Source organism: Corylus avellana, chromosome ca5 (assembly GCF_901000735.1).
Source record: "Corylus avellana chromosome ca5, CavTom2PMs-1.0".
Classification (NCBI taxonomy): domain Eukaryota; kingdom Viridiplantae; phylum Streptophyta; class Magnoliopsida; order Fagales; family Betulaceae; genus Corylus; species Corylus avellana.
The window spans coordinates 6,697,805-6,720,325 of record NC_081545.1 but is presented as its reverse complement, the minus strand read 5'-3'; the positions used below and the strand labels follow the sequence as shown (position 1 = coordinate 6,720,325).

The following is a 22,521-nucleotide window of genomic DNA, read 5'->3' as shown; positions in this document are numbered from 1 at the left end:
TGTGAAAATACAACTATGCCCTTAGATTAAAAGAATTAAAAAACAATAATTTACAAAACTTTAGTGGCAATGAATTGTTAGTTGTAGGTTTCTTTTTCTTTTCTTTTTTTTAATAAAAGGGGTATTTTTGTCATTTTGTGTCGGCCTGTATTTTTCATCAAATTTAACAAAAACACCCTAGATAACGGGTTTACGTGAAAAAGATTGATAAATTGGTAAGAAATATTGTGACCTTTTGAAATTTGGAAAAATATTATAAATTGCGTGGTAATTTATTACAGTAAATAGTTTTCCTCAAATGAATGAACTAATTTTATTTTTCTTTGTTAAAATCCTTCTTGTTGGTTTGGTACCATGAACGGTAAGGGATAAGCTCAGACTATAAACCTTGATGATGGATATTGTACAGATAAAAATAGTCTCACCATTTTTTTTTTCCTCTAAATTTGTTAAAGCTTTTGCCTCATTTATAAACAAGAATTGATCATCAGTGTTTAACAGAAACACTTTAGTAGACAAAGAAGCACGTGCCAAATTCTGAAATGACTCCAAGCCAACATATATAAAATTGCAGAGTAAATACCAAAAATCATCATCATCATTTTCTTACACATGACAGCCACTTCCAAAAAAATACAATCGCTTGAACCACATGGGGATCTCTACCAGATTTAGTAGAGTTGTAGTCCATCCAGTAGAGACAAGGAGGAAAAATAACAAAATGCATAGCTGGAGATGACTAAAAGTGAGATATAATGAACTAATAAATAAAAACTAAAAATATTTTAAGTATAATATAAATGTTGGAATGAACAATTCAATTTAACATATATAAATTGATAGGATTTTAAGAATATTATTGTAAAATTATCCCAAAAAAATTCAAAGCTTTCTAATTCTTCTACATCAATCTAGCCAATAAAGAATTTGTTTTCAGCATTATTTACCAACCTATTAGAATGTTTCACCCAATTGCATTTCCTCTTTGAAGGACATGAACTAGTGCCTACCCATTTCCTTTGCAGCAGTTACATAAACACGTACAAAAGACACTCAATACAAAAGGAGCACCCAAATCCTCATAAAAGAGATGGATATGGGGCTAGAGTTCTTCTTACTTTGCTCATATGGTTTAAGGTTTAGGGTTTAGGACTATTGAAGATTCCTATAGTTCCAAGACTAGACTAGGAACAAGCATCGCGACTTAGAGGTTCAAGGAGGCTTAGGATAAGCACAAACTAAGGCTAGCACACTGCCAAAGACAGACACTCTCTTACCAATTTTTTATTGGACGGAGTTTTTTTCCAAACTGGGTTGAAGAAATCAGTTTATAAAAATGATATGTGTCACTTTGTTAATATCATGTGAGATGCACATGAGTTTTTAAAATTATTTATTATAACTTTGTTCTTACTATTAAAAAAACATGTGCATCTCATATGTTCAAATAACATATGTCATTTTTTTAAACTGAGTTGGAGGAAGAGGAAAACTCTGTCATTTTTTATTTAGCTTTTCTCTTTTTGAGTGAGGGTTTTATTAATTTGGGGGTCGGAGTGCCTCCAATCTCTGGACTAACGGCCTTTTGACGATCCCCTCCTCTCTTAAAAAAAGGCAAAAGTACACCGTTAGTTTTTGATATCAACAGCAATGTACAATACCACTAATGACATTGCCTATAGGGTCCTCAAATTCAGAAGGATGGAGCATTCTTACATTCAAGAGAATGATAAGACGAAAATCCATCATTGAGTTATAAAGCATTGTTCAAATTATTTCAGGCATCGCAGCTCTAGATGAAGCCAAAAGGTTTTTAATAGGGGATTCGTAAGTTGATTGATTGTTTGACACTTTTAAAGCATAAAAATTTTGAGCTTCTAATGTCATTTGTTTACTTCTTTCCTCTCTCATTGAACATAATTTGGCCCCTTTCTTGAAAAAAATAAAAAAAGCCTTGACGCTGCTTGTTATTTTGTACCCTTGTTTTAAGAGAGAAGCCGAAAAAATGTTGGTTCATACATCCCGACCCACGAGGCAATCTGGGTAGGCAGTGCACCGGCCCGTTATCCTTCCACTGCCGTGAGCGGAAGGTATTCGTTGCTCTGTGAAGCCAGCCTTACGCGGTGCCCTTCACTCTAGGAGTTGATGGATCCAGGCCTTAGCCCAAACCCGCAGGCCCAACTCACTACTTGGAACGGGCGGGCCAGTAGGATTGCACCAGCAAACCCTGCCTGAGGGAGCCGAACTTGCTGTTCCAACAAATCAAGGCCCTCACTCGAGTCATAAGCTAGCGTTACCCAGCTCGGCGAACAGTGGTGTTGTTAGAGTGTATTGTAAAGTGATGTGGAAGTGTTATTTTAAGCAATGTGGGACAAAGACAAAGGAACGGAAGGTAAAGTCATCACTCATGAGCTCCTATATTTTGTTTGGTCGGCTCTATGCTCTGATAAAAAAAAAATTGTATGATTTCTAGCTCCACATTTTACAGATATTGAGGGGTTAGTTTTCTTAATTAACTATTTCATGCTTCCTTCCCACCAAAATAAGTTTATTTTTCCCCAAATGGTGATGGTAATTAAGCAAATGAAGGGGGACTATTGCAATTAACTCTCAAATTACTACTCAATTTGTAATATTCTTGCAAACTTTAAAACGTTGCAATTTCCCTTACCAATCTATCAAGCCCTTTCTTTTACTCACATCATTAGGATTTTTGGGCCTAACAACTTGAATATGCGGCCCACTCCGCATTAGCCCAAACATCTAAGCATCACTATAAAAGGTTCTCTCTTTCTCACCTCTCATACTCTTTCTTTGGTTTCGCTCTCAAACTAAAATAGAATTGGGCATTGGAGTGGCCACCAGTGGGCTTTGGTGACCCTTTGAGGAGGTCTTGCTGATGCGATCGTCCAATAATTGTATCAATAGGGTTTAATAGTAAATCCTAACAAAGGAAGGGTTAATATACAACTACCCCTTTAGATTAAAAGAATTTTTTTTTTTTTTTTTAAAAAAAAATGATAATTTAAAAAACTTCAATGAAGGTGACCCATGGCTAGTTGTGGGCCTCTTTTTTTAATATATATATTCAGCAAATTGAGTCACATGCATTTTTCATCATATTTAACAAAAAAAAACTAATAAAGGGTTTATGTGAAAAAGCTTGATAAATTGGTAAGAAATATTGTCACTTTTTTAAGTTTGGAAAAATATTATAAATTGCATGGTAATTTATTACAGTAAATAGAGTTTTACTAATTTTATTTTTCTTTGTTAAAATCCTTCTTGTTGGTTTGGTACCATGAACGTTAAGGGATAAGCTCAGACTATAAATCTTGATGATGGATATTGTACAGATAAAAATAATCTCACCATTTTTTTTTTCTCTAAATTTGTTAAAGCTTTTGCCTGATCTATAAACAAAAATTGATTATCAGTGTTGAACAGAAAGACTTTAGTAGACAAAGAAGCATGTGCCAAATTCTGAAATGACTCCAAGCCAACATATATAACATTGCAGAGTAAATACCAAAAAATCATCATCATCATCATCATTTTCTTACACATGACAGCCACTTCCAAAAAAAAAAGAAGCTACAATCAATTGAATCACATGGGGATCTCTTACAAGATTTAGTGGAGTTGTAGTCCATCACGTAGAGACAAGGAAGAAAGATAACAAAATGCAGAACAATTAGCAAATACTTTTTTCTTTGGTGAAGAGAAAAGAAAAAAGAAAGGGTTAATTTATTAGGATTAAATCCAGTAGCAAAAATTTGTTGGTTCAAGTGAAGCCGACCCACTAGGCAATCTGAGTAGGCAGTGCACCGACCCGTTATCCTTCCACTGCCATGAGCCGGAGGTCTTCGTTGCTCTGTGAAGCCAACACGTAGAGACAAGGAAGAAAGATAACAAAATGCAGAACAATTAGCAAATACTTTTTTCTTTGGTGAAGAGAAAAGAAAAAAGAAAGGGTTAATTTATTAGGATTAAATCCAGTAGCAAAAATTTGTTGGTTCAAGTGAAGCCGACCCACTAGGCAATCTGAGTAGGCAGTGCACCGACCCGTTATCCTTCCACTGCCATGAGCCGGAATATATGACTTGATTACAAAACTTTGATTCTTCACTAACGACAGGTTGACGTGTTGTATTAGGAGATCCAATATTCTCTCTCAATCCTACCGTTTGTGAACATACCTTAATATTGGTTTGAAGATAAGCAGCAAGCCTGGTAGTAACGAGGGGTTTGGTAAGCATGTCAACTAACTAGCTGATCTTGGCCGGACAGAAATTTGACAATTAGCGATTTCAGGCCACTAGATCTCATACAAAATAATAGTCAGTGGCGATGTATTTTGTATGAGCATGAAACATTAGATTGAATGTTAGATAGGTTGCACCAATGTTATCACAATATAAAATTGGTGCAGTTGAAAGAAAAACTCCAAGTTTCTTGAGCAAGGATTGAATCCAAAGTAATTGTTAAAGTAATGATTAAGTGATTAAATTTACCTCTTATTACTAGCTTAAGCTTTTGGGATGAATAGTAATTTAACATGGTATCAGAGCCAAAGGTCCTAGGATCGAACATTAACTCCGTCAATTTAGCTCCAATTTAATTAAATATTTCATGTGTTGGGCCTCATCTATTAAAAGAGAGTTTGAGCTCACACGTGAGGCTTCCTACCAGCTTAAGCTTTTGGTATGAATGGTAGTTTAACGGTAGCTGCTTCTTAGACTTCCATGAGATGAGATTGGGGCCTAGAAACGTGTAGTAGCCTAATGTAGATTTTCGATCATCTAGACATTCTTTCCAGTCGGCATTTGAAAAGGCAACTAACTGTGTAGCGCCCCAGAATTTTCAAAGTTATTTAAATATATTATTTTGATGATGACGTTATTTTAATATCAATTTTAGCCAATGATTTTTGGGAAATTTATGGTGTTACAGATAGTGATAATTAGGAGAATAGTAATTGGTGAAATAATAGGATAGTAAATGGTAAGAAGAATTGTATTGGTAGGTAGAATAGTAAGGGAAGGTAGAATAATTAATGGTAGGTATAATAGTATTTGTAGAAGGAGGGTAGAATTGTAGATGGATAAAGGTAGGTATAATAGTTTTGGTAGATGAAATAGTAAAATGAGGGTAGAATTGTAGATGGATAAATGTAGGTATAATAGTGTTGATAGATGGAATAGTAAAATGAGGGTAGAATTGTAGATGGATAAATGTAGGTATAATAGTGTTGGTAGATGGAATAGTAAAATGAGGGTAGAATTGTAAATAGAAGGTAGAATAGTATTTGGTTTTTTTTCCTATAAATAGAGCTCTTCCCGTTCATAAATTTCACCACTCCTCTCCATTCTCTTTCACATATTCTTCCTCCTTCCGTTTTCTACTTGGTCTTTCTTCTTTCTGAAAGTGTTTACACAAAACAGAGAGAGAAAGGGCGAGACAAAGCATTGCAAGAAAGAAATAACACGAGAGAGAACGAACTTGAGAAATTAGTTTCAAAAGATATACTAGTGGTGTTAGTTAAATTGGAGCAACTAGATCCTTCAGACCACTTTTTAGCTTTAGTCTAGAAGTAAGTAAATTCACTATCCCTTATAAAATTTCTTCATGTCATGCTATTTATACATTCTTGTCTCAAACTGTAAATAATTATTTTATTTACCTGTCATGGGAATATGTTGCATGCACGAAAGATTTCTAAAAAAATTATTTAGAAAGCTTCTATTTCTTTAAACGCTTTCTAAGTACAACAAGTTTATAATTGGAAAAGTTTCCATTTTTTAGAAAAGAAAGTTGAGAAATGATGATGATTATAAGAAAGAAAAATGATTATAAACCCTTATACATGTTGCCCTAAGATGCATCAAAAGAAGTACAAGAAATGAGTTAAATGTTTATGAAATGAGGGCACATGTATGGAGGAGAGTATTTTTGGCCCCAAGATAAGTAAGGATGAGAGGAGTTTGGTACTAATACTCGGATGGAGGCGAAACCACTAAAGGAGGCTATGCAAGAAGGTGGTATTCCATCAACATGATCGTTGAGTGCACCAAGAAAGACTTAATTGACGGTCGGGCATGGCTGAGGCCACAGTTCAGTGCCATGGTCATAAGGACCCGCAACCCTCGTACACAGAGGTAACAGTGTACATGGGCCATAATATGAGAAAATGATAATATAATTTCAACGATGATATACTATGATGATTAAAATGATGATTTATAATGATGCATTATGATGATGATTTATAAAGATGATTTATGACCATGATCTATTACTAGATGTAATAGTATTTTATAGGGGTGCAAAGGCGGGCGGTTAAAAACCGCCCGCTAACCGCTAACCGCTATAACCGCCAACCGCCTAACCGCTTAACCGTCTAACCGCATTAACCGCATTAACCGCTAACCGCCTAACCGCTATAACCGCCTAGCGGTTAGCGGTTATTGGGTCTACTAACCGTAACCGCTAACCGCTAACCGCCTTTTTACATAATATATTTTTATAATTATAATTATAAAAATATTTATACATATAACATAATCACTTCATCATTAAATCACAATTTTAAAAAAAAAAAATTAAATCACAATTTGAGTATTAATATATTATCACTATAATTTATATGATTATATTATATAATCACTTGATCATTAAATCACAATTTTTTTTAGAAAAAATAATTAAATCACAATTTGAGTATTAATATATTATCACTATAATTTATATGATTATATCATATGAGATTAATCATTAAATCATTTGATTATATAATAACAAATTATACATATATAATATGACATAACTCATAAGTATACCAATTCATACTAATACAACAATTAAATATCTAGAAACTTATTTCCAATGTATGTTATATATGTTATAAGTCTATATAAGTCTACATATGTATATGAATAATATAAATATATAATATCAATACTTAATCATATGATTCAATGACAATTCAAATACTTTATTCAAGACTTCAAGTGAATCATATTATTAATGTACAATGATGATATGATTCGTATAATATCAAATTAAGTAATTGACATTGGATTAAACAATGACCAATGTGTTACTTATAAACACAATTTAAGTATTAATGTATTATCATTATAATTTTAGTAATTTATATATTATCACTATAATTGATATGATTATATCACATGATGACTTGATCATTAAATCATATGATTATATAATAATAAATAATACATATATAATATGACATAACTCATAAGTCATAAGTCTACAAGTTAATCATATGATTCATGTACAATGATAATCACATTGATTCAATTGAATTAAACAATATATTACTTATAACTACAAGTCTACAATTTAATTAAAGCATTATTAGATACTTTAGGAATTTAGGATTTAGGAGTTTGAACATTACCATTTACCATTAGATATTAAGTTCAATTCAAAGAAAAAAGATTATAAGTAAATATGATAAGAATTTAAATAATTAACCGGTTATGATTAAATATTTAAGGAAAATTTTTTAAAGTACAAGTAAATGTAAATTTTGGGTCAAATATATTTGATTTTTCAATATAGGCTCTTTTTATAGCAATTGGGCCCAAGAAGATATTAAAAATACAAGAAAAAAAAATGAGGGTAAAAAAAAGCCCAAAAAAATAAGCCCAAAAAGCCCTAAAGAAAGCCCAAAAAGCCCAAAAAAAAGCCCAATTTTAAAAAAGCGGTTAGCGGGCGGTTATCTATTTCGCTAACCGCTAACCGGCGGTTAACCGCTAACCGTTAACCGCTAGGCTGTTAGCGGTTGCGGTTAGTAAAATCTACTAACCGCTAAGGCGGTTACGGTTAGCGGTTATTGCCACTAACCGCTACTAACCGCTAACCGTAACCGCCTTTGCACCCCTAGTATTTTATATGCTACGGGAGATGCAACCGTACATACATGCATTATTATGGCTGGATATATATTTATTTGTGAAAACGATTTTTTTAAAACTGAGAACAAGGAGTAAAACTATTTATGGTTGTGGATTTTACTTGCTGGGCCCCTTTGGGCTCATTCAGTTTTATTTCTTGTTTTCAGGTACAAAGGACGCTGGAATAGGAGGCCGGAATGGGGGCGGGAATAATTATTAACTTTCAAAGTCTTCTCATATCAGTTATTGTAATAATATGATATTCTGTAACTAAAGTTTAATGTTTCCTAATTTCGCTTGTAATAAAATCTCTTGAAGAATGTTTTATACATTGATCGTATCTTTTAAAATCAAGTACTTTGATAGACCTTATAGATCTTTGCAAAAAAAAAAAAAAAAAATTGTTGTAAAAGAAGAAAAGTGGCAAACTAAGGCTGGGAATGTTACAAACTGTTTGGCGGACGAGGGTCGGATGAGAAGACCATATGAGATAGTGCGCTTCAAATAACAAAGAATCTGCTTGATGGCTGTCCAGTGAACGTTTCTAGGAGCATGAGAAAACTGAGATACCTTATTTACAGCAAAAGCTATGTCTGGTCGTGTGATGAATAAGTATTCCATCATTGGGGGTGAAATGGGCTTCGAAAATTGCATATTAGTTCATTGGAGAATGTCGGCTATATGCCTTTGTTGGGACAAATGTATTCCAGCTGTTGTATGGTGCACTTCCACACTCAAAAATAAAGTTTTGAAGCCAAGATCTTTGATAGGAAATTCAAGCTTGAGAGACTGAATGAGATTATACACAACAGATACATAAGAAGCTATTAAAATAATATCATCCACCTATACTAAAGCAAAATACGAATTCTGTCAAAATTAAAAATAACTAAAGAAGTGTTTGCTTTAAAAGCCATAAATCCCAACTCAAGTAGGCGATTACTTAGTCGAGAGAACCAAGCAAGCACGAGGTGCTTATTTGAGACCATACAATGCTTTCTTTAGAAGACACTGCATTTGGTTGTTGAGGATGAGCAAAATCAACTAGTTGAGACATATAATCTGTCTCATTGAGAAACCCATGAAGAAATGCGTTATTAACATCTACCTGTTATTTTGAGACCATACAATGCTTTCCTTAGAAGACACTGCATTTGGTTGTTGAGGATGAGCAAAATCAACTAGTTGAGACATATAATCTGTCTCATTGAGAAACCCATGAAGAAATGCGTTATTAACATCTACTTGTTTAATATACCATCCAAATGAGACTGCAATAGATAAAACAATACGAATTGTTATTGGTCTCTCTAAAATCAATCTCAACTTGCTGATGAAATTCCTTTGCAATTAGTCTTGTCTTGTACCGATCAATAATGCCATATGCTTTTCGCTTGATACAAAAAATCCTATAGTCAAATTCCGTCAACTAATTTAACAAATTTCGTTAGTGTGACATTGATTTATATAGGACAAATATCACAATTTTATTCGTACTAACGTTTTGCACTATCAGAATTTGTTAAGTCAATGTAGGGACTAGATTATTTTTTTGGCATACCTGGGGACCTTTGAGTTCATTTTGATACCATTAATTGCAAATCAGGTAAACAATACCGGGATTAATTTTGAATTTTTTCCTAGTTTAAATTGAAATTATGTTATCCGGTAACCAAAATTGGGATATCTTATTCTCAGAATAAGACACACCAACACTTACAGCCAAACAACGAGCTTTCTTAAACCAGAAGAATAAGAGAAGAAAGTCACCTCCTCGCACGGCCACCACCGCACGGCGTTACACTCGTTCAGACCGCCCACGTTCGAGCCTCCGCGAGCAACCCACTACTTCGCACCGCTACCACCGCTCGGTTCCGCGAACACGTCAACGGTACGCGCACAACTATAGACTCAACCCACACTATACCACTTCGACGCTCGGTACTGGATCCCTCTTACTTCCAACACACCAATCACACCACACCCACAGCACCGCCATGCACGATTCTAACTGGGTTTAGAGAAAATCAGTGGGAGGGATATCTAATTCCGATTAAAGAACCCTTAATTGAGAGAAAATGGCATGTAGAATATTGTATGTCATCAATGATATGTGAGAGGAAATGGGACATTGAATAAAGAATTTGATTGACTGATTTTGTATGAGATCAGAACAGATAAAGAACCCTTTACTTTATATAATTTAAAAGATGTTGAATTTCTATTTACTTCTACATTCTTAGTACTGGGGTTAATGTGCTTGATAATTGGCAGATGGGGGAGCTTGCAGCTGAGAAACATGTTCAATACATTTTATCAGTAGAAAAGGTTTGCTTCATATATATACTAATTTTTTGGTTATTTAAGTACATCTTGAATTGCTCACATGACTCTGTTATCATTTATACCTAAAATTCTGATTTTTTTTTTGGTACTCAGAGAAAGGATGATTTAATGTCTGTTGTGATGGAACATTTGAGAATGAATGGGGCATACTGGGGTTTGACCACTCTGGATCTTCTAGGAAAGCTTGACACCGTAGATGTTGATGAGGTTGTTTCATGGGTCATGGAGTGCCAGCACGAGTCAGGTTTTATATGGGTGCTTTGTTTTCTTACTTCAATAAAATACGTTGTCAAGTTGTGTTCTGTTGCATTTCATGAGTGAGAATTTGTTTCATATCGCTATAACCATTCAATAAGTCCCAACTAATTAATGGTTAGCATTACAAGCTTTCAAAAGTCTAAAAAGAAGCAAACTGAAAATGCAGATAATTATAGTAAGATGATGATACACTTAGCTTTGCAGGTGGGTTTGGTGGTAACATTGGACATGACCCTCACGTACTGTATACCCTAAGCGCTGTACAGATTTTGGCCCTTTTTGACAAGCTAAATGTTCTTGATGTTGATAAGGTGACCAATTGTATCCTTTGGCATACTGATTGGTGGACTTCAAAATTGTTCAAACTTGATGAGATATCTTCTATAAAATATCATATTAAATAGTGCTTTGTTTTTGATTTTTTGAAAGTTTGTAGTAGCTGCAGTTTTTATAACTGTTGCTTCTACATCCAGATATCCATGCTAGTTAACTGATAGTTTCAACTTTTGTATCTTGTTGATATTTAATGTTGGGTGTAATTTCCACTTTTACTGCTCAGGTAGGTAACAGAGACATAGATAGGCTCTGTATAAGAGATTTTAAACATCGACGAAACTTGGTATTTAAACCAACAATATAAAGCAGTGTAAACCTGCTGTTTCTTGTGTTTCTTAATATTTAAGTCAGATGTTGCTGGGCTGCAAAATGAGGATGGATCTTTTTCAGGGGACATGTGGGGTGAAGTTGATACACGGTATTCTGTCCCCTTCTACTTTGTTATTTGGCATGTCATTGTTTTGGAAGTTAGCATCTTTGCAATTATATTTTACCAAACCAATTCTTTTTCCTACAGGTTCTCTTATATTTCTCTTTGTTGTCTCTCAATATTGCGTTGTTTGAATAAAATTAATGTGGAGAAGGCTGTGAGCTACATCGTAAGCTGCAAAAATTTGGATGGTGGATTTGGAAGCACACCTGGTGGCGAGTCCCATGCAGGGCAAAGTATGTTAAACATTTAATGCGTAATCTTGGTGTGAAGTTTAATTTTCTGACTAGTACTTGTTAAATCAAGTATGCGTTTTACTCCCATCTCTGTCTTTATTTCTTTGTCAGTCGTATCAGGGTGGAACAACTGTCCAGATTTTGCATCTGTTATAAAAAGCTTGTTTAGCTTTTGCTCAAAAGATTCTTACTCGTTTCTTAGATTCAATCATTGACAATCAATTTTAAATTTTGCATCTTTTCTCTTTTCTGTTTTTTTTTGTTCTCTTGGTCCAACACTAATCTACAATAGCTCATGCTTTTGTCCGAATACATTTGCCTATAGATTACAAGTATTGCAGAAAGGTCTGTGAAGTGGTGGTTGCTGTGAAACAATTTGTTATTGTGTAGGGCTGTACTTGAGCTGTCTGCTCAAGTCACTTGTTTATCTCACGAGCAATGTTGAGTTAGCTGCTTCTTGAGCTGGTTATGGTAGAGTTGACTACCTTATCTTTTTAAGATTTAAAATTAAGTTCAGTTCTTTAGGTCGGAGGTCAATATGTAAGTTATTTGAGTGCTCCATACCAAACTGAGATTGTGTGAAGTTTGAGTAGCTTGGTTTGTTTTATAACCCTGTCCCAAGGAAATCATATGATAATTCAGTAGTTGGTGCTGTAATCAAAAGAAAAGTATAACTAATGAAATAGAAGAGACGCTAGAAAATATGTAATTTCTATTTGTGTGACACCATTCACGGACAAATCTCAACTGAGCTTCCACTATTGCTTTAAGCTGCAAAAGGAGTTTTTCTCCCCCCTTTTCCTTTACAAAGTGCCTCACTTTTCATTAGAGTTGGATATTTGAGAGTCACTCAAAATGCATGAAACTCTTCATGTCATTTTGGCCTGTGTTCTTTAAACTTTTTGTACTTAATAAGCAGACTTAACAGTGTAGAACATCAGTCAGTTCAAGCTGAAGCTGATACATACGTGGTAGATATTAGTGTTCTCCTGCATAATCTGTGTAAATGTAAAAATTGAACAGTTATGTTTTTGACTTTTCTGGATGTCAAATTTAGACTTGAAATTATGCCAAATATTGTCTGCATGTCAAACCTAAGAGATAATTTACCATATCTATAGTGTTAGGTTCTTAGTATCCTGTGCTCAATTATGCTTTTTATTTGTCTGGATGTCAATTCTAGTACTTGGACTCTAATGAAATTCTTCTGTCCACTGTGACTGCAGTTTTCTGTTGTGTGGGTGCACTTGCATTAATGGGATCGTTGCATCATATTGACAAGGACCTTCTTGGGTGGTGGTTATGTGAGCGGCAAGTTAAATCTGGAGGTCTTAATGGCCGTCCTGAGAAACTTCCTGATGTGGGTGTATATTTTATTTATTTACTATTTATAATAAGTATTCTTTTGATTGAGAATTAGTTTTCCAAACATGGGACATTTAGTAGTTTTCCTCACTAATCCTGTTGCATCAATTCAGGTCTGCTACTCGTGGTGGGTTCTTTCTAGCTTGATCATGATAGACAGGGTTCATTGGATCAATAAGGAAAAGCTTGTCAAGTTCATCTTAGACTGCCAGGTCTGAATGGGCTACTCTGCAGATTCAGATTATACCTGTTGGGAATTCTGGGCTGTTAGTCCTGTGTTTTATTTCTGCATGTTTGTTTGAATGCTTTTAAGTTTCTCTGAGATGTACTTTGTCGAAAATCTCAGGATATGGAAAATGGGGGTATATCCGACAGACCGGATGATGCTGTGGATGTCTACCATACGTACTTTGGGGTGGCTGGTAACTCATTGCTGCCTTACTGCATTTTGGGCTATGCATATGGCATGTGTTAAATCTTTGGAATTGTTTCTGATTCTCATGTTGAACTTTGAGTTGAATTTCCATTTCATCTCCCGCTCATTCATTCATTAAGGACTAATAGAACCTGCTTAAAAAAGGGAGATCTTTACGGCTGGAAACTGATACAGCATATGATTTTATAATATCTATTATTTTCTTATTGTTTAATCTATAGGGTGGATTGGGGTAGGAGTGTGTGGCAAAGAGACTTCATAGGTGTTTCCAAATCCAGCATAGATTCATTGTGTGGAACTGTTCTGTATCCACTTTTCCTTTCACATGATGTTTGGCTTTTTTTGTCGATTCAAGATGTCTGTTTGGAAGATGGTGCCTTCTTGCGTTTTGTGATGTCTTTGAAATGGAAAAATGATAAAAATTTTGAGAATTGCGAGAGGACGTTTGGTGGAACATAAGTTCTTTTTATGTAATACTCTTTTTATTTAGGCAGCTGCGTTTGTAGCTCATTTAGTGCTTAGTTTACATTTTTTTCTTTCTTTTTTGTTATGTGTTTATTTTGTATACTTCTTGTGTACTTAGGTTGCGCTTTTCGCTTTTAATGACATTTCGATTAGTTATTAAAAAAAAGGATGTCTGTTTATCAAATCTAAAGTCATTCATCTTTGTTGTTGCAGGACTTTCACTTCTTGAATATCCAGGATTGAAAGCCATAGATCCAGCTTATGCTTTGCCCGTTGATGTTGTAAACAGAATTTTCTTTGGCAAATAATTCTTTTAGTCATCCTTTTTGTTTCTCTGATAACATAAAGAACATTAAGGTTGTATTGTTACATATATAAAGCTTCTCCAGTGCTGTTTTCAGTATATTCACATGTAGATGGGCCTGCAACTATGTTTTCGCTGGTTCTTTCTAGCGCTTGTCTATTTGAAACAGAACTGGTTCATGTTCATGTTTGTGTTACGTCTATGATTTTCGAACCAATGTAACATTTATCACCTTTATATCAAATTAAAACATTTTTTTTCAAACTAAAATCGAACAATACTTCTTTTAAAACAATTATCAAACTAGTTTTAAAGCCCGATTAAGATTGCGTTAAAAAACTTAAAAAATACTTTTAGTATATAAAAAGCTATGTCAAAGTAAATGATGACAATTATGGAAATAGACATTTGGTGTATAATTTTAATTAGGGATATTATAATTTTTATTACAAGTGTATTGCAAGCTGATGTGGCAATCCATGTGGCATTGCCATGTCAACCACGATCAAATTGATACAATAGATATTAAAGTAACAATTTTAAACTGAAAACTAACTTGAAATAATTGATCTTTATTGGTTGAGAATACAGTTCAAGCTCATTATACAATACTTGAAAGTTGAAAGATTACAATCGAAAGAAAAAATTTTGGAAATACTACAAAAGGGTCCGTTTGGCAAACCCTTTTTTGCCTTGGATATTGAACCTGACATAATAATGTGATATAAAATTTTGAATTTTTTGTATTGAAAAGTGAAAAAGTTTTGTTTTGTAGTATTTTTTTATTTGAATAGTAATAAAAAGTGCATGATGTAATATAAAAAAAAAATAAAAAAAATTGAGAATATTTGGATGTTAATTTTTTTACCAAAAAAGTGATGTGAACAATAAAAATAAAATAAAAGGGTTTGCTAAACGGACCCTTTCAAAGTCCTCCACCAAAGTAATTGCTGGAGGACCGAAAGTAAAATCATTGTTGAAAATTGAAAATTCTTTATTTTCATTATTGTCGGCGGAGGCTTTTATCCCATAAATTCAAATGATGATAATTTTCTAAGGAGAATCATAACTTTAAGCCATAATCCCCATAATTGCAGATTTGGAGAAGCTGAAGCCATGGTGGTATCGTCATCTCTTGGGTCTTGACAATTGTGACACATCCTCGAGTAATTTGTCTTTTTATTCTTTTAGAACATTTTAGAGGCTAGCTGAGCTTGAATGTGGATCTTTTGAAGCAGCAATTCACATTGATTTTATGGAATACATTTTAATTAAACTCTTTTTTTGTTTTTTTTTTTAATAATGTCATAAATTTGATTACGAGTAATGTGGTAATGTCACATGGTCGTAATAAAAGTGGTAGTATTCAAAACATCTTTTATATAAATTTATCTTGAAAAATTGCTTAAACAAATGATTAAAAGAAAAACTTATGACCTTTTGAAGTTTTAATTAATTCAATTTCAATTTTTTTACTCTAATTTCTCGTAGGCAATGAAGTCATAAAATAATTTTGCCTCAAACACACAATTGAACATAAAGTTATGGTCTTGAAAATTGTTTTACTATTTATTTATTATTATTATTATTTTTGTCTCTAAAAAAAAAAAAAAAACAAAATCATTTTGTAGTATTAAGCCTTTGGATCGCTACAGTGGAACCCAAAACATTGGATTGGGTTCCACTGTAGCGATCATGATGTTTAAGGCTCATTTAGGAAGTCTGTTTGTGGGTGACTTTTTGCGATTTTTTTGACATTTTTTCTAAACTTAGAGAATAGAACCTCTAAGAGCATTATCTGCATACTCCCTATAGCCCATTCCCTTTTCAATGTTTAGGAAAAATCTAAAAAAAACACCCACATCAAAAGCTTTTAGAGCATTCCCAGTAGCTATCCGATCATTTTCCCTAAGTTTAAGAATCCAAACTATTTTTTGCTTCCTTATTCAAATATATTCCACAATAACTTCCCTTTATAGTTTCCTATAACATTAAAATATTATTTGTTGTACTTTTGTTCTGTTTTTATATTATTTTATTTTGGATAGGAAAGTGTGAGAGGAGAGAGAATGTCATTTTATGATAAGGGAAATGCTAGAATGCAATCAATTCCCCACAATTTTTCCATAAATTCTGAGGTGGCAAGTCCATGTGGATTGCTACAATTGAACCATTGGGTTTAACTGTAGCAATCATAATGTCTAGAGAAGATATAGGGAAGTTGGTGTAGGTGAGTTTTTTGTGATTTTTTTGAATTTTCCTATGTGTAGGGGAGGGAAGCAGCTTTAGGGTAGTTGCTGAGAATGCTCTAAATACTGTAGATGTGACATGTAAATTATAAAAATGATGCCTAATGCATTATTAAATTATAAAAAATTGATTCTTTCTCCTCTCTCTTTCACATATCTCAACAATTCTCTCTCCTCTCTCATTGGTTGTAATGATAAAAAGAAATAGTATTTAATTCATATAGGAAAAAAAAAAAAAAGAGAATCTATTGTGAAGTATTTTTTTATAGGGAATCAAAAAGTAATTTTATTCCCTAAATTGAGAGAAAATGGTTGGGAGGGAGAGAGAATTATTTCCCAATGCATTAGGAAACACTACTGTAGATAGAATTGAGATTTCCGGCTGCCATAATGCAGCCAAGCGTCAGACATCTGACCATTTTTTTTTTTTTTTTTTTTTAATTTGATTTTTAAATTGAAAAAAAAAGATATTAAAGAAAAATTTAAATTTGAGGTATTAGCACTAAATTTAGGATGATAAAATTTATTTTAAGTGATACCATTCCTAAAGGGTTAACCTTCCACCCCTAGGTTTTAATTTTAAATCCAAAAATAAATTTTGAGGCATTAGAAACTAAATATTAACTCATAAAAATTTAACCAAAAAAAAAAAAAAAAAAATCTAGTAGGACTAGGAAGAGAGAGATTTTTCTACAATTTTTTTTTTTAATAAAGCTACGTCAGACTTTGGTAGACACTTGTTTGACTCTTGGCAGCCTGATAGCAGGACTCCTGTAGATATCCAATGCTTTATTAAATTATAAACAAATCATTCTCTCATCTCTCATTCACATGTCCTAACAATTCTCTCTCCTCCCTCGGTAGTTGCAATAATACAAATAAATAGTATTTAATTCATATAGAGAAAAATAAGATAATCTATTATGAAATGTTTTTTTTAGAGGAAATTTAAAAGTAATTTTATTCCCTAAATTGAAGAAAAATAATTGAAAAACTGCTGCTAGTGCTTTATAGGGAATCTGCTGGAATACTCTAACCCACTAGCCCAAAACCCTAATAATGTTATGGTATAAAACCCCCACACACTCATATCTCCCAACTCTCTCTCATTTGATACCCACATCAGAAGCCCTTAGAGCATTCCCAATAGCTACCTGATCATTTTTTCTAAGTTTAAGGACTATTTTTTGTTTTCTTATTCAAATAAACTCCACAATAGCTTCCCTTTATAGTTTCCTATAACATTAAAATATTATTTGTTGTACTTTTGTTTTGTTTTTATATTCTTTTATTTTGCATAGGAAAGTGTAAGAGGAGAGAGAATGTCATTTTATGATTATAATAGGGGAAATGCTAGAATGCAATCAATTCCCCACAATTTTCCCATAAATGCTGAGGTGGCAAGTCCATGTTGATTGGTACAATTGAACCATTGGGTTCAACTGTAGCAATCCTAATGTATAGAGAGGATATAGGGAAGTTGGTGTAGGTAAGTTTTTTGTGATTTTTTTGAGTTTCCCTATGTGTAGGGGAGGGAAGCAGCTTTAGGGTAGCTGCTGAGAATGCTCTAAATACTGTAAATGTGACATGTAAATTATAAAAATGATGCCCAATGCATTATTAAATTATACAAAATTGATTTTTTCTCATTTCACTTTCACATATCTCAACAATTTTCTCTCCTCTCTCATTGGTTGTAATGATAAAAAGAAATAATATTTAATTCATATAGGAAAAAAATAAGAGAATCTATTGTGAATTATTTTTTTATAGGGAATCAAAAAGTAATTTTATTCCCTAAATTGAGAGAAAATGGTTGGGAGGGAGAGAGAATTGTTTCCCAATGCCCTATCTACAGTGTTTCCCAATGCATTGGGAAACACTGTAGATAGAATTGAGATTTTCAGCTGCCATGACCCAGCCAAGCGTTAGACATCTGACCCTTTTTTTTTTTTTTAATTTGTTTTTTAAATTGAAAAAAAAAGATATTAAAGAAAAATTTAAATTTGAGGTATTAACACTAAATTTGAAGTATTAACACTAAATTTAGGGTGATAAAATTCATTTTAAGTGATACCATCTCTAAAAGGTTAACCTCCCACCCCAAAGTTTTAATTTTAAATCCAAAAATAAATTTTGAGGCATTAACCCACTAGCCCAAAAACCCTAATAATGTTATGGTATAAAACCCCGCACACACTCATATCTCCCACCTCTCTCTCACTTGCCCTACTACGACCGCGCCTCACCCACACAAACCCTAAGAAACCCAAAATGGGTCGCGTAATCCGAGCACAGCGTAAGGGTGCCGGGTCCGTCTTCCGGTCCCACACCCACCACCGCAAGGGTCCGGCCCAGTTCCGATCCCTCGACTACGGCGAGCGCAATGGCTACCTCCGCGGCGTGGTCACCGAGATCATCCACGATCCGGGTCGGGGCGCCCCGCTGGCCCGGGTCCAGTTCCGCCATCCCTTCCGGTACAAGCTCCAGAAGGAGCTCTTCGTGGCCGCCGAGGGCATGTACACCGGCCAGTTCGTGTACTGCGGAAAGAAGGCCAACCTCATGGTCGGCAACGTGCTGCCCCTCGGGGCCATCCCAGAAGGTGCGGTGGTGTGCAACGTCGAGCACCATGTGGGCGACCGTGGGGTCTTGGCTAGGGCCTCTGGGGACTATGCCATTGTGATTAGTCACAATCCTGATAATGGAACTTCCAGGTATATGCGATTTTCTTTCTCTTTTTGAATGTGATTTTGGGTTTTTGTTGTTTTGGTTTGATTGATTGGTTCGAATCTGGTGATTTGCTGTGGGGAATGTTGACTCTCAATGTTATTTGGATTTGTGATTGTTTCTTGTTAGTGGGTTGATGGTTGGGAGTAATCATAATTGAAGAACTGAGAATGTCACTTTTAAATTAGAGTCGAAGATTGTGAATTTTAATGACTCAGATTCCAAGGTGAATCAAAAGTTGAAAAATCATGCAAGTGTTGGGAAATTATTTGGATGGTGCAAACATTCTTGTTGAAACAAAATAATAGGGAAAACTTCACAAATGACCCTTGACTACCACACTATCTGAAAAGACTCCCAAATTTCAAAACGTTTCAATTTCACCTCATGAACTTTTAATTTTATGCAATCTATCCCGTCACTTTATGGACTTTAAAAGTGATGAAATGACCTTTATACCCCTAAATTTAATTAAATTCCAATTGAAAAAAAAAAGAAAATTGAAGCGTAATTTGGTCTTTTTAATAGTTTATGTTAGGGTTTAACTTCAATTTTTAACGAAGGGGTCAATATCATCAAATTGAAAGTTAAGTGGTGAAATTGAGAGTTTTTGAAATTTAGGGGTCTTCTCAAAACGTGGGTAATTCACTTTTCCGAAGTAAAGTTCAATTTTTGATGAAGGGGTCAATTGCGACAAATTGAAAGTTAAGTGGTGAAATTGAGAGTTTTTGAAATTTGGGGGTCTTCTCAAAATGTGGGTAATTCACGGGTCTTAAGTAAAGTTATCCCTAATATTTATCTGAAAATTAACAATAACTTAAGTAAAATACAAGAGATAAAATTAGAATATGGAAATGTTTCACAATGTTATAGAATCATATAAGAATGTTGTTTGTAAGGGTTGATTCATGCTTTCCGAGTATTTAACTCGGTGCGATCGGATCTCTTGATGCGTAATCTCCAATGATTAGATTGTGGTATCTACCTTCGTTATCGACTTACTTCCAAGAAAGAAGGCTAATAAAACAATTCCTTTTCTTGTGAGATAATTTCAGAATTTCTTTGAGCAATAGAAGGAAGAAGAAGAGTGTAGAAAGATATATATTCTCTAGTGCTCTTTTGTGGAATTTATAGAAGAGAAAGTTAGCTTACAAAATAAACTAACAACCAACGGTTGCAAAAAGGTCCAACCATCAATGGCTATAACATTTGGGAGTGTAAAAAGCTAGTTTTGAAATGGTCCAAAACTTTTAGTGTCCAATGGCTAGTGCCAACTAATCAAGGTTATTTATTTCCTATAGAAATAGTTATTCAGAATCTTGGAACTAGATCCTAGACAAATAAATAGGTTGAATAAAATAAAGGACAAATAAGAGTGTTTGGAACACACTCCAACGGTAAGTGGAAGTTGGTGGGTCCAAAGTTTGATAAGGCAATACTTGAATTTTTGTTCGTAAGTTAGCTATGTAGCTGGTAAGCTTTCATATGAACTTGTGAATGATTTGCCGTTCTAAGGGCAGATTTTGCTGTATTTAGGTATGGAACTAGGAATTCTTATTAATGGAGGCCAAAGCATGAATGAAAAATATATTAAGATAGGGGGCCAAAGCATGGATGAAAAATATATTAAGATTGAAGATTAAACTAATATAAAAAAAAAAAGACAAAATAATTGTTATTTTTAATATATTTCATTTTTTTTTTTTAATTCAATTACCTATTAAAATGGAATTTGATGTTCTTTTAGATCCCAAAAATCATTTATGATTGAATATGTACTAAATTTTCTAACAATTTTTCTTGCGATGTACAATCTCAAAGAATCAATCAAAAACTTATCTTTACCTTTGTTGCAAAGCCTAGTTTTGACAATATTTGTGGTTGAAAATGCTTGGTCTATAGTTGTGATAGAGACAGAAATAGCAAGTACAAGTACAACAAGTCAATAAATAAGTTGGTAGGCAGTTGCTCTTCTGGTGTTTACTAACTATTGGCACAATTCAGAAATATTTGACAATTCTTAGAATTGAACTACATTATGCTTATAATGCTGATGTTTTATTTTCAATTGTTCTTTTTCATGATTGGTAAAGTCTTAGAAATAGAACTGTTTACCAACTGACAGATATTATCAATTCTGGTGTAAATTTAGACCAAATTCATATGGAACCATTCTTTTCTAGGCCATATACCACGTTTGTTTGTGTACTTAATATTTTAGACCCCTTTTTAAGGGGCCTGGGGCCAAACTAAAATTTTTTGGCCCAAAGATGTATACTGAAACATATTTATATAAAACCATACAAAACCCGGGGGCAGGCCATGGCCCATGACAGTCCCTCCTAAGTCCATCTCTGGCTGTATTCCATTCATCCTATAGTTGATGCTGGAGAAAAAAGTTGACATTCTTTATTTGGAGTTGGCTAGCTAGGATTGTATTTGAGAATGCATCAGGAACTCCAGTTAGAGTTGGGAACATGTATACTCTGTTCTTATAAGCAATTAGTTGTTATTGACATTCAATGCGTTTGGTTTGCATCACAGATATCTCACAATCTGTTTTAAGCCTTATTACTCTATTGTTGGATAATTTGGCATGCCAACTAAGATGGGGATTTGTTGGTGTTGATTATTGAGACACCTTGCTACTATTTCTTTTTGATGGTCATTAATCTTTTGTTTTTTTTTTTTGGGATATTTCTCTAGAATCAAGCTTCCTTCTGGTGCCAAAAAGATTGTTCCAAGTAATTGCCGAGCTATGGTTGGTCAGGTTGCTGGTGGAGGAAGGACCGAGAAGCCCATGTTGAAGGCAGGAAATGCCTATCACAAATTCAGGGTGAAGAGGAACTGCTGGCCCAAGGTTCGTGGTGTTGCCATGAATCCTGTGGAGCATCCTCATGGTGGTGGTAACCATCAACATATTGGGCATGCAAGTACCGTTCGCCGAGATGCTCCTCCTGGACAGAAGGTTGGTCTTATTGCAGCGAGAAGGACTGGTCGGCTCCGTGGACAAGCTGCTGCCACAGCTTCCAAAGCTGACAAGAGTGCTTAGAGTGTCACTTTTCAAAACATTTAGAACATCTTATGTTAGAGATGGTTACTTTGAAGTTTATGTTTCCCGCTTTGAGAGTTACATTTTATGTTGTTGGAATATTAGGTCCATCATTTTTGATGAAGGGTTTATTTCAAATTGATTGCTTTTGTTAGTTTGTGAAGTTTGATGGGTGTTTTTATGGAGAAGATCACACTACATGTCTGTAAGTTTGGTTGTGTGGTTCACATTCTAGTGGGCTTGTCAATGCGTATGTCGATATCCGGGATAATACAGGTTGAGTGATTCAGATTCTTATGGGTTTTGGTCCATAATTTTGACAATGGGATGATTTCTGTATGGGTGTAGCCAAAACTAGTGCCATTGGTTGGGATTTGGATCCTCTGCAGTTCACG

General features: G+C 34.2%; 2 protein-coding genes across 2 annotated transcripts; both read left to right on the top strand.

The window, feature by feature from the left end:
• Positions 1-9,769: 9,769 nt before the first annotated feature.
• On the top strand, positions 9,770-14,283 carry LOC132180963 (geranylgeranyl transferase type-2 subunit beta 1-like; the record flags this gene model as incomplete). Its single annotated transcript, XM_059593980.1, is given in 10 exon segments — positions 9,770-9,813; positions 10,197-10,250; positions 10,362-10,512; positions 10,731-10,847; positions 11,214-11,280; positions 11,380-11,528; positions 12,755-12,888; positions 13,007-13,105; positions 13,240-13,315; positions 14,008-14,283. Coding segments are annotated over 9 exon segments (942 nt in total). The 3' UTR covers positions 14,103-14,283.
• A 4,267-nt stretch (positions 14,284-18,550) lies between these two features.
• On the top strand, positions 18,551-22,289 carry LOC132182289 (large ribosomal subunit protein uL2x-like). The gene is made up of 2 exons (XM_059595488.1): positions 18,551-19,061; positions 21,781-22,289. Exons 1-2 carry the CDS (start codon positions 18,622-18,624, stop codon positions 22,124-22,126), a joined length of 786 nt encoding a protein of 261 aa, XP_059451471.1. The 5' UTR covers positions 18,551-18,621; the 3' UTR covers positions 22,127-22,289.
• Positions 22,290-22,521: the final 232 nt, after the last annotated feature.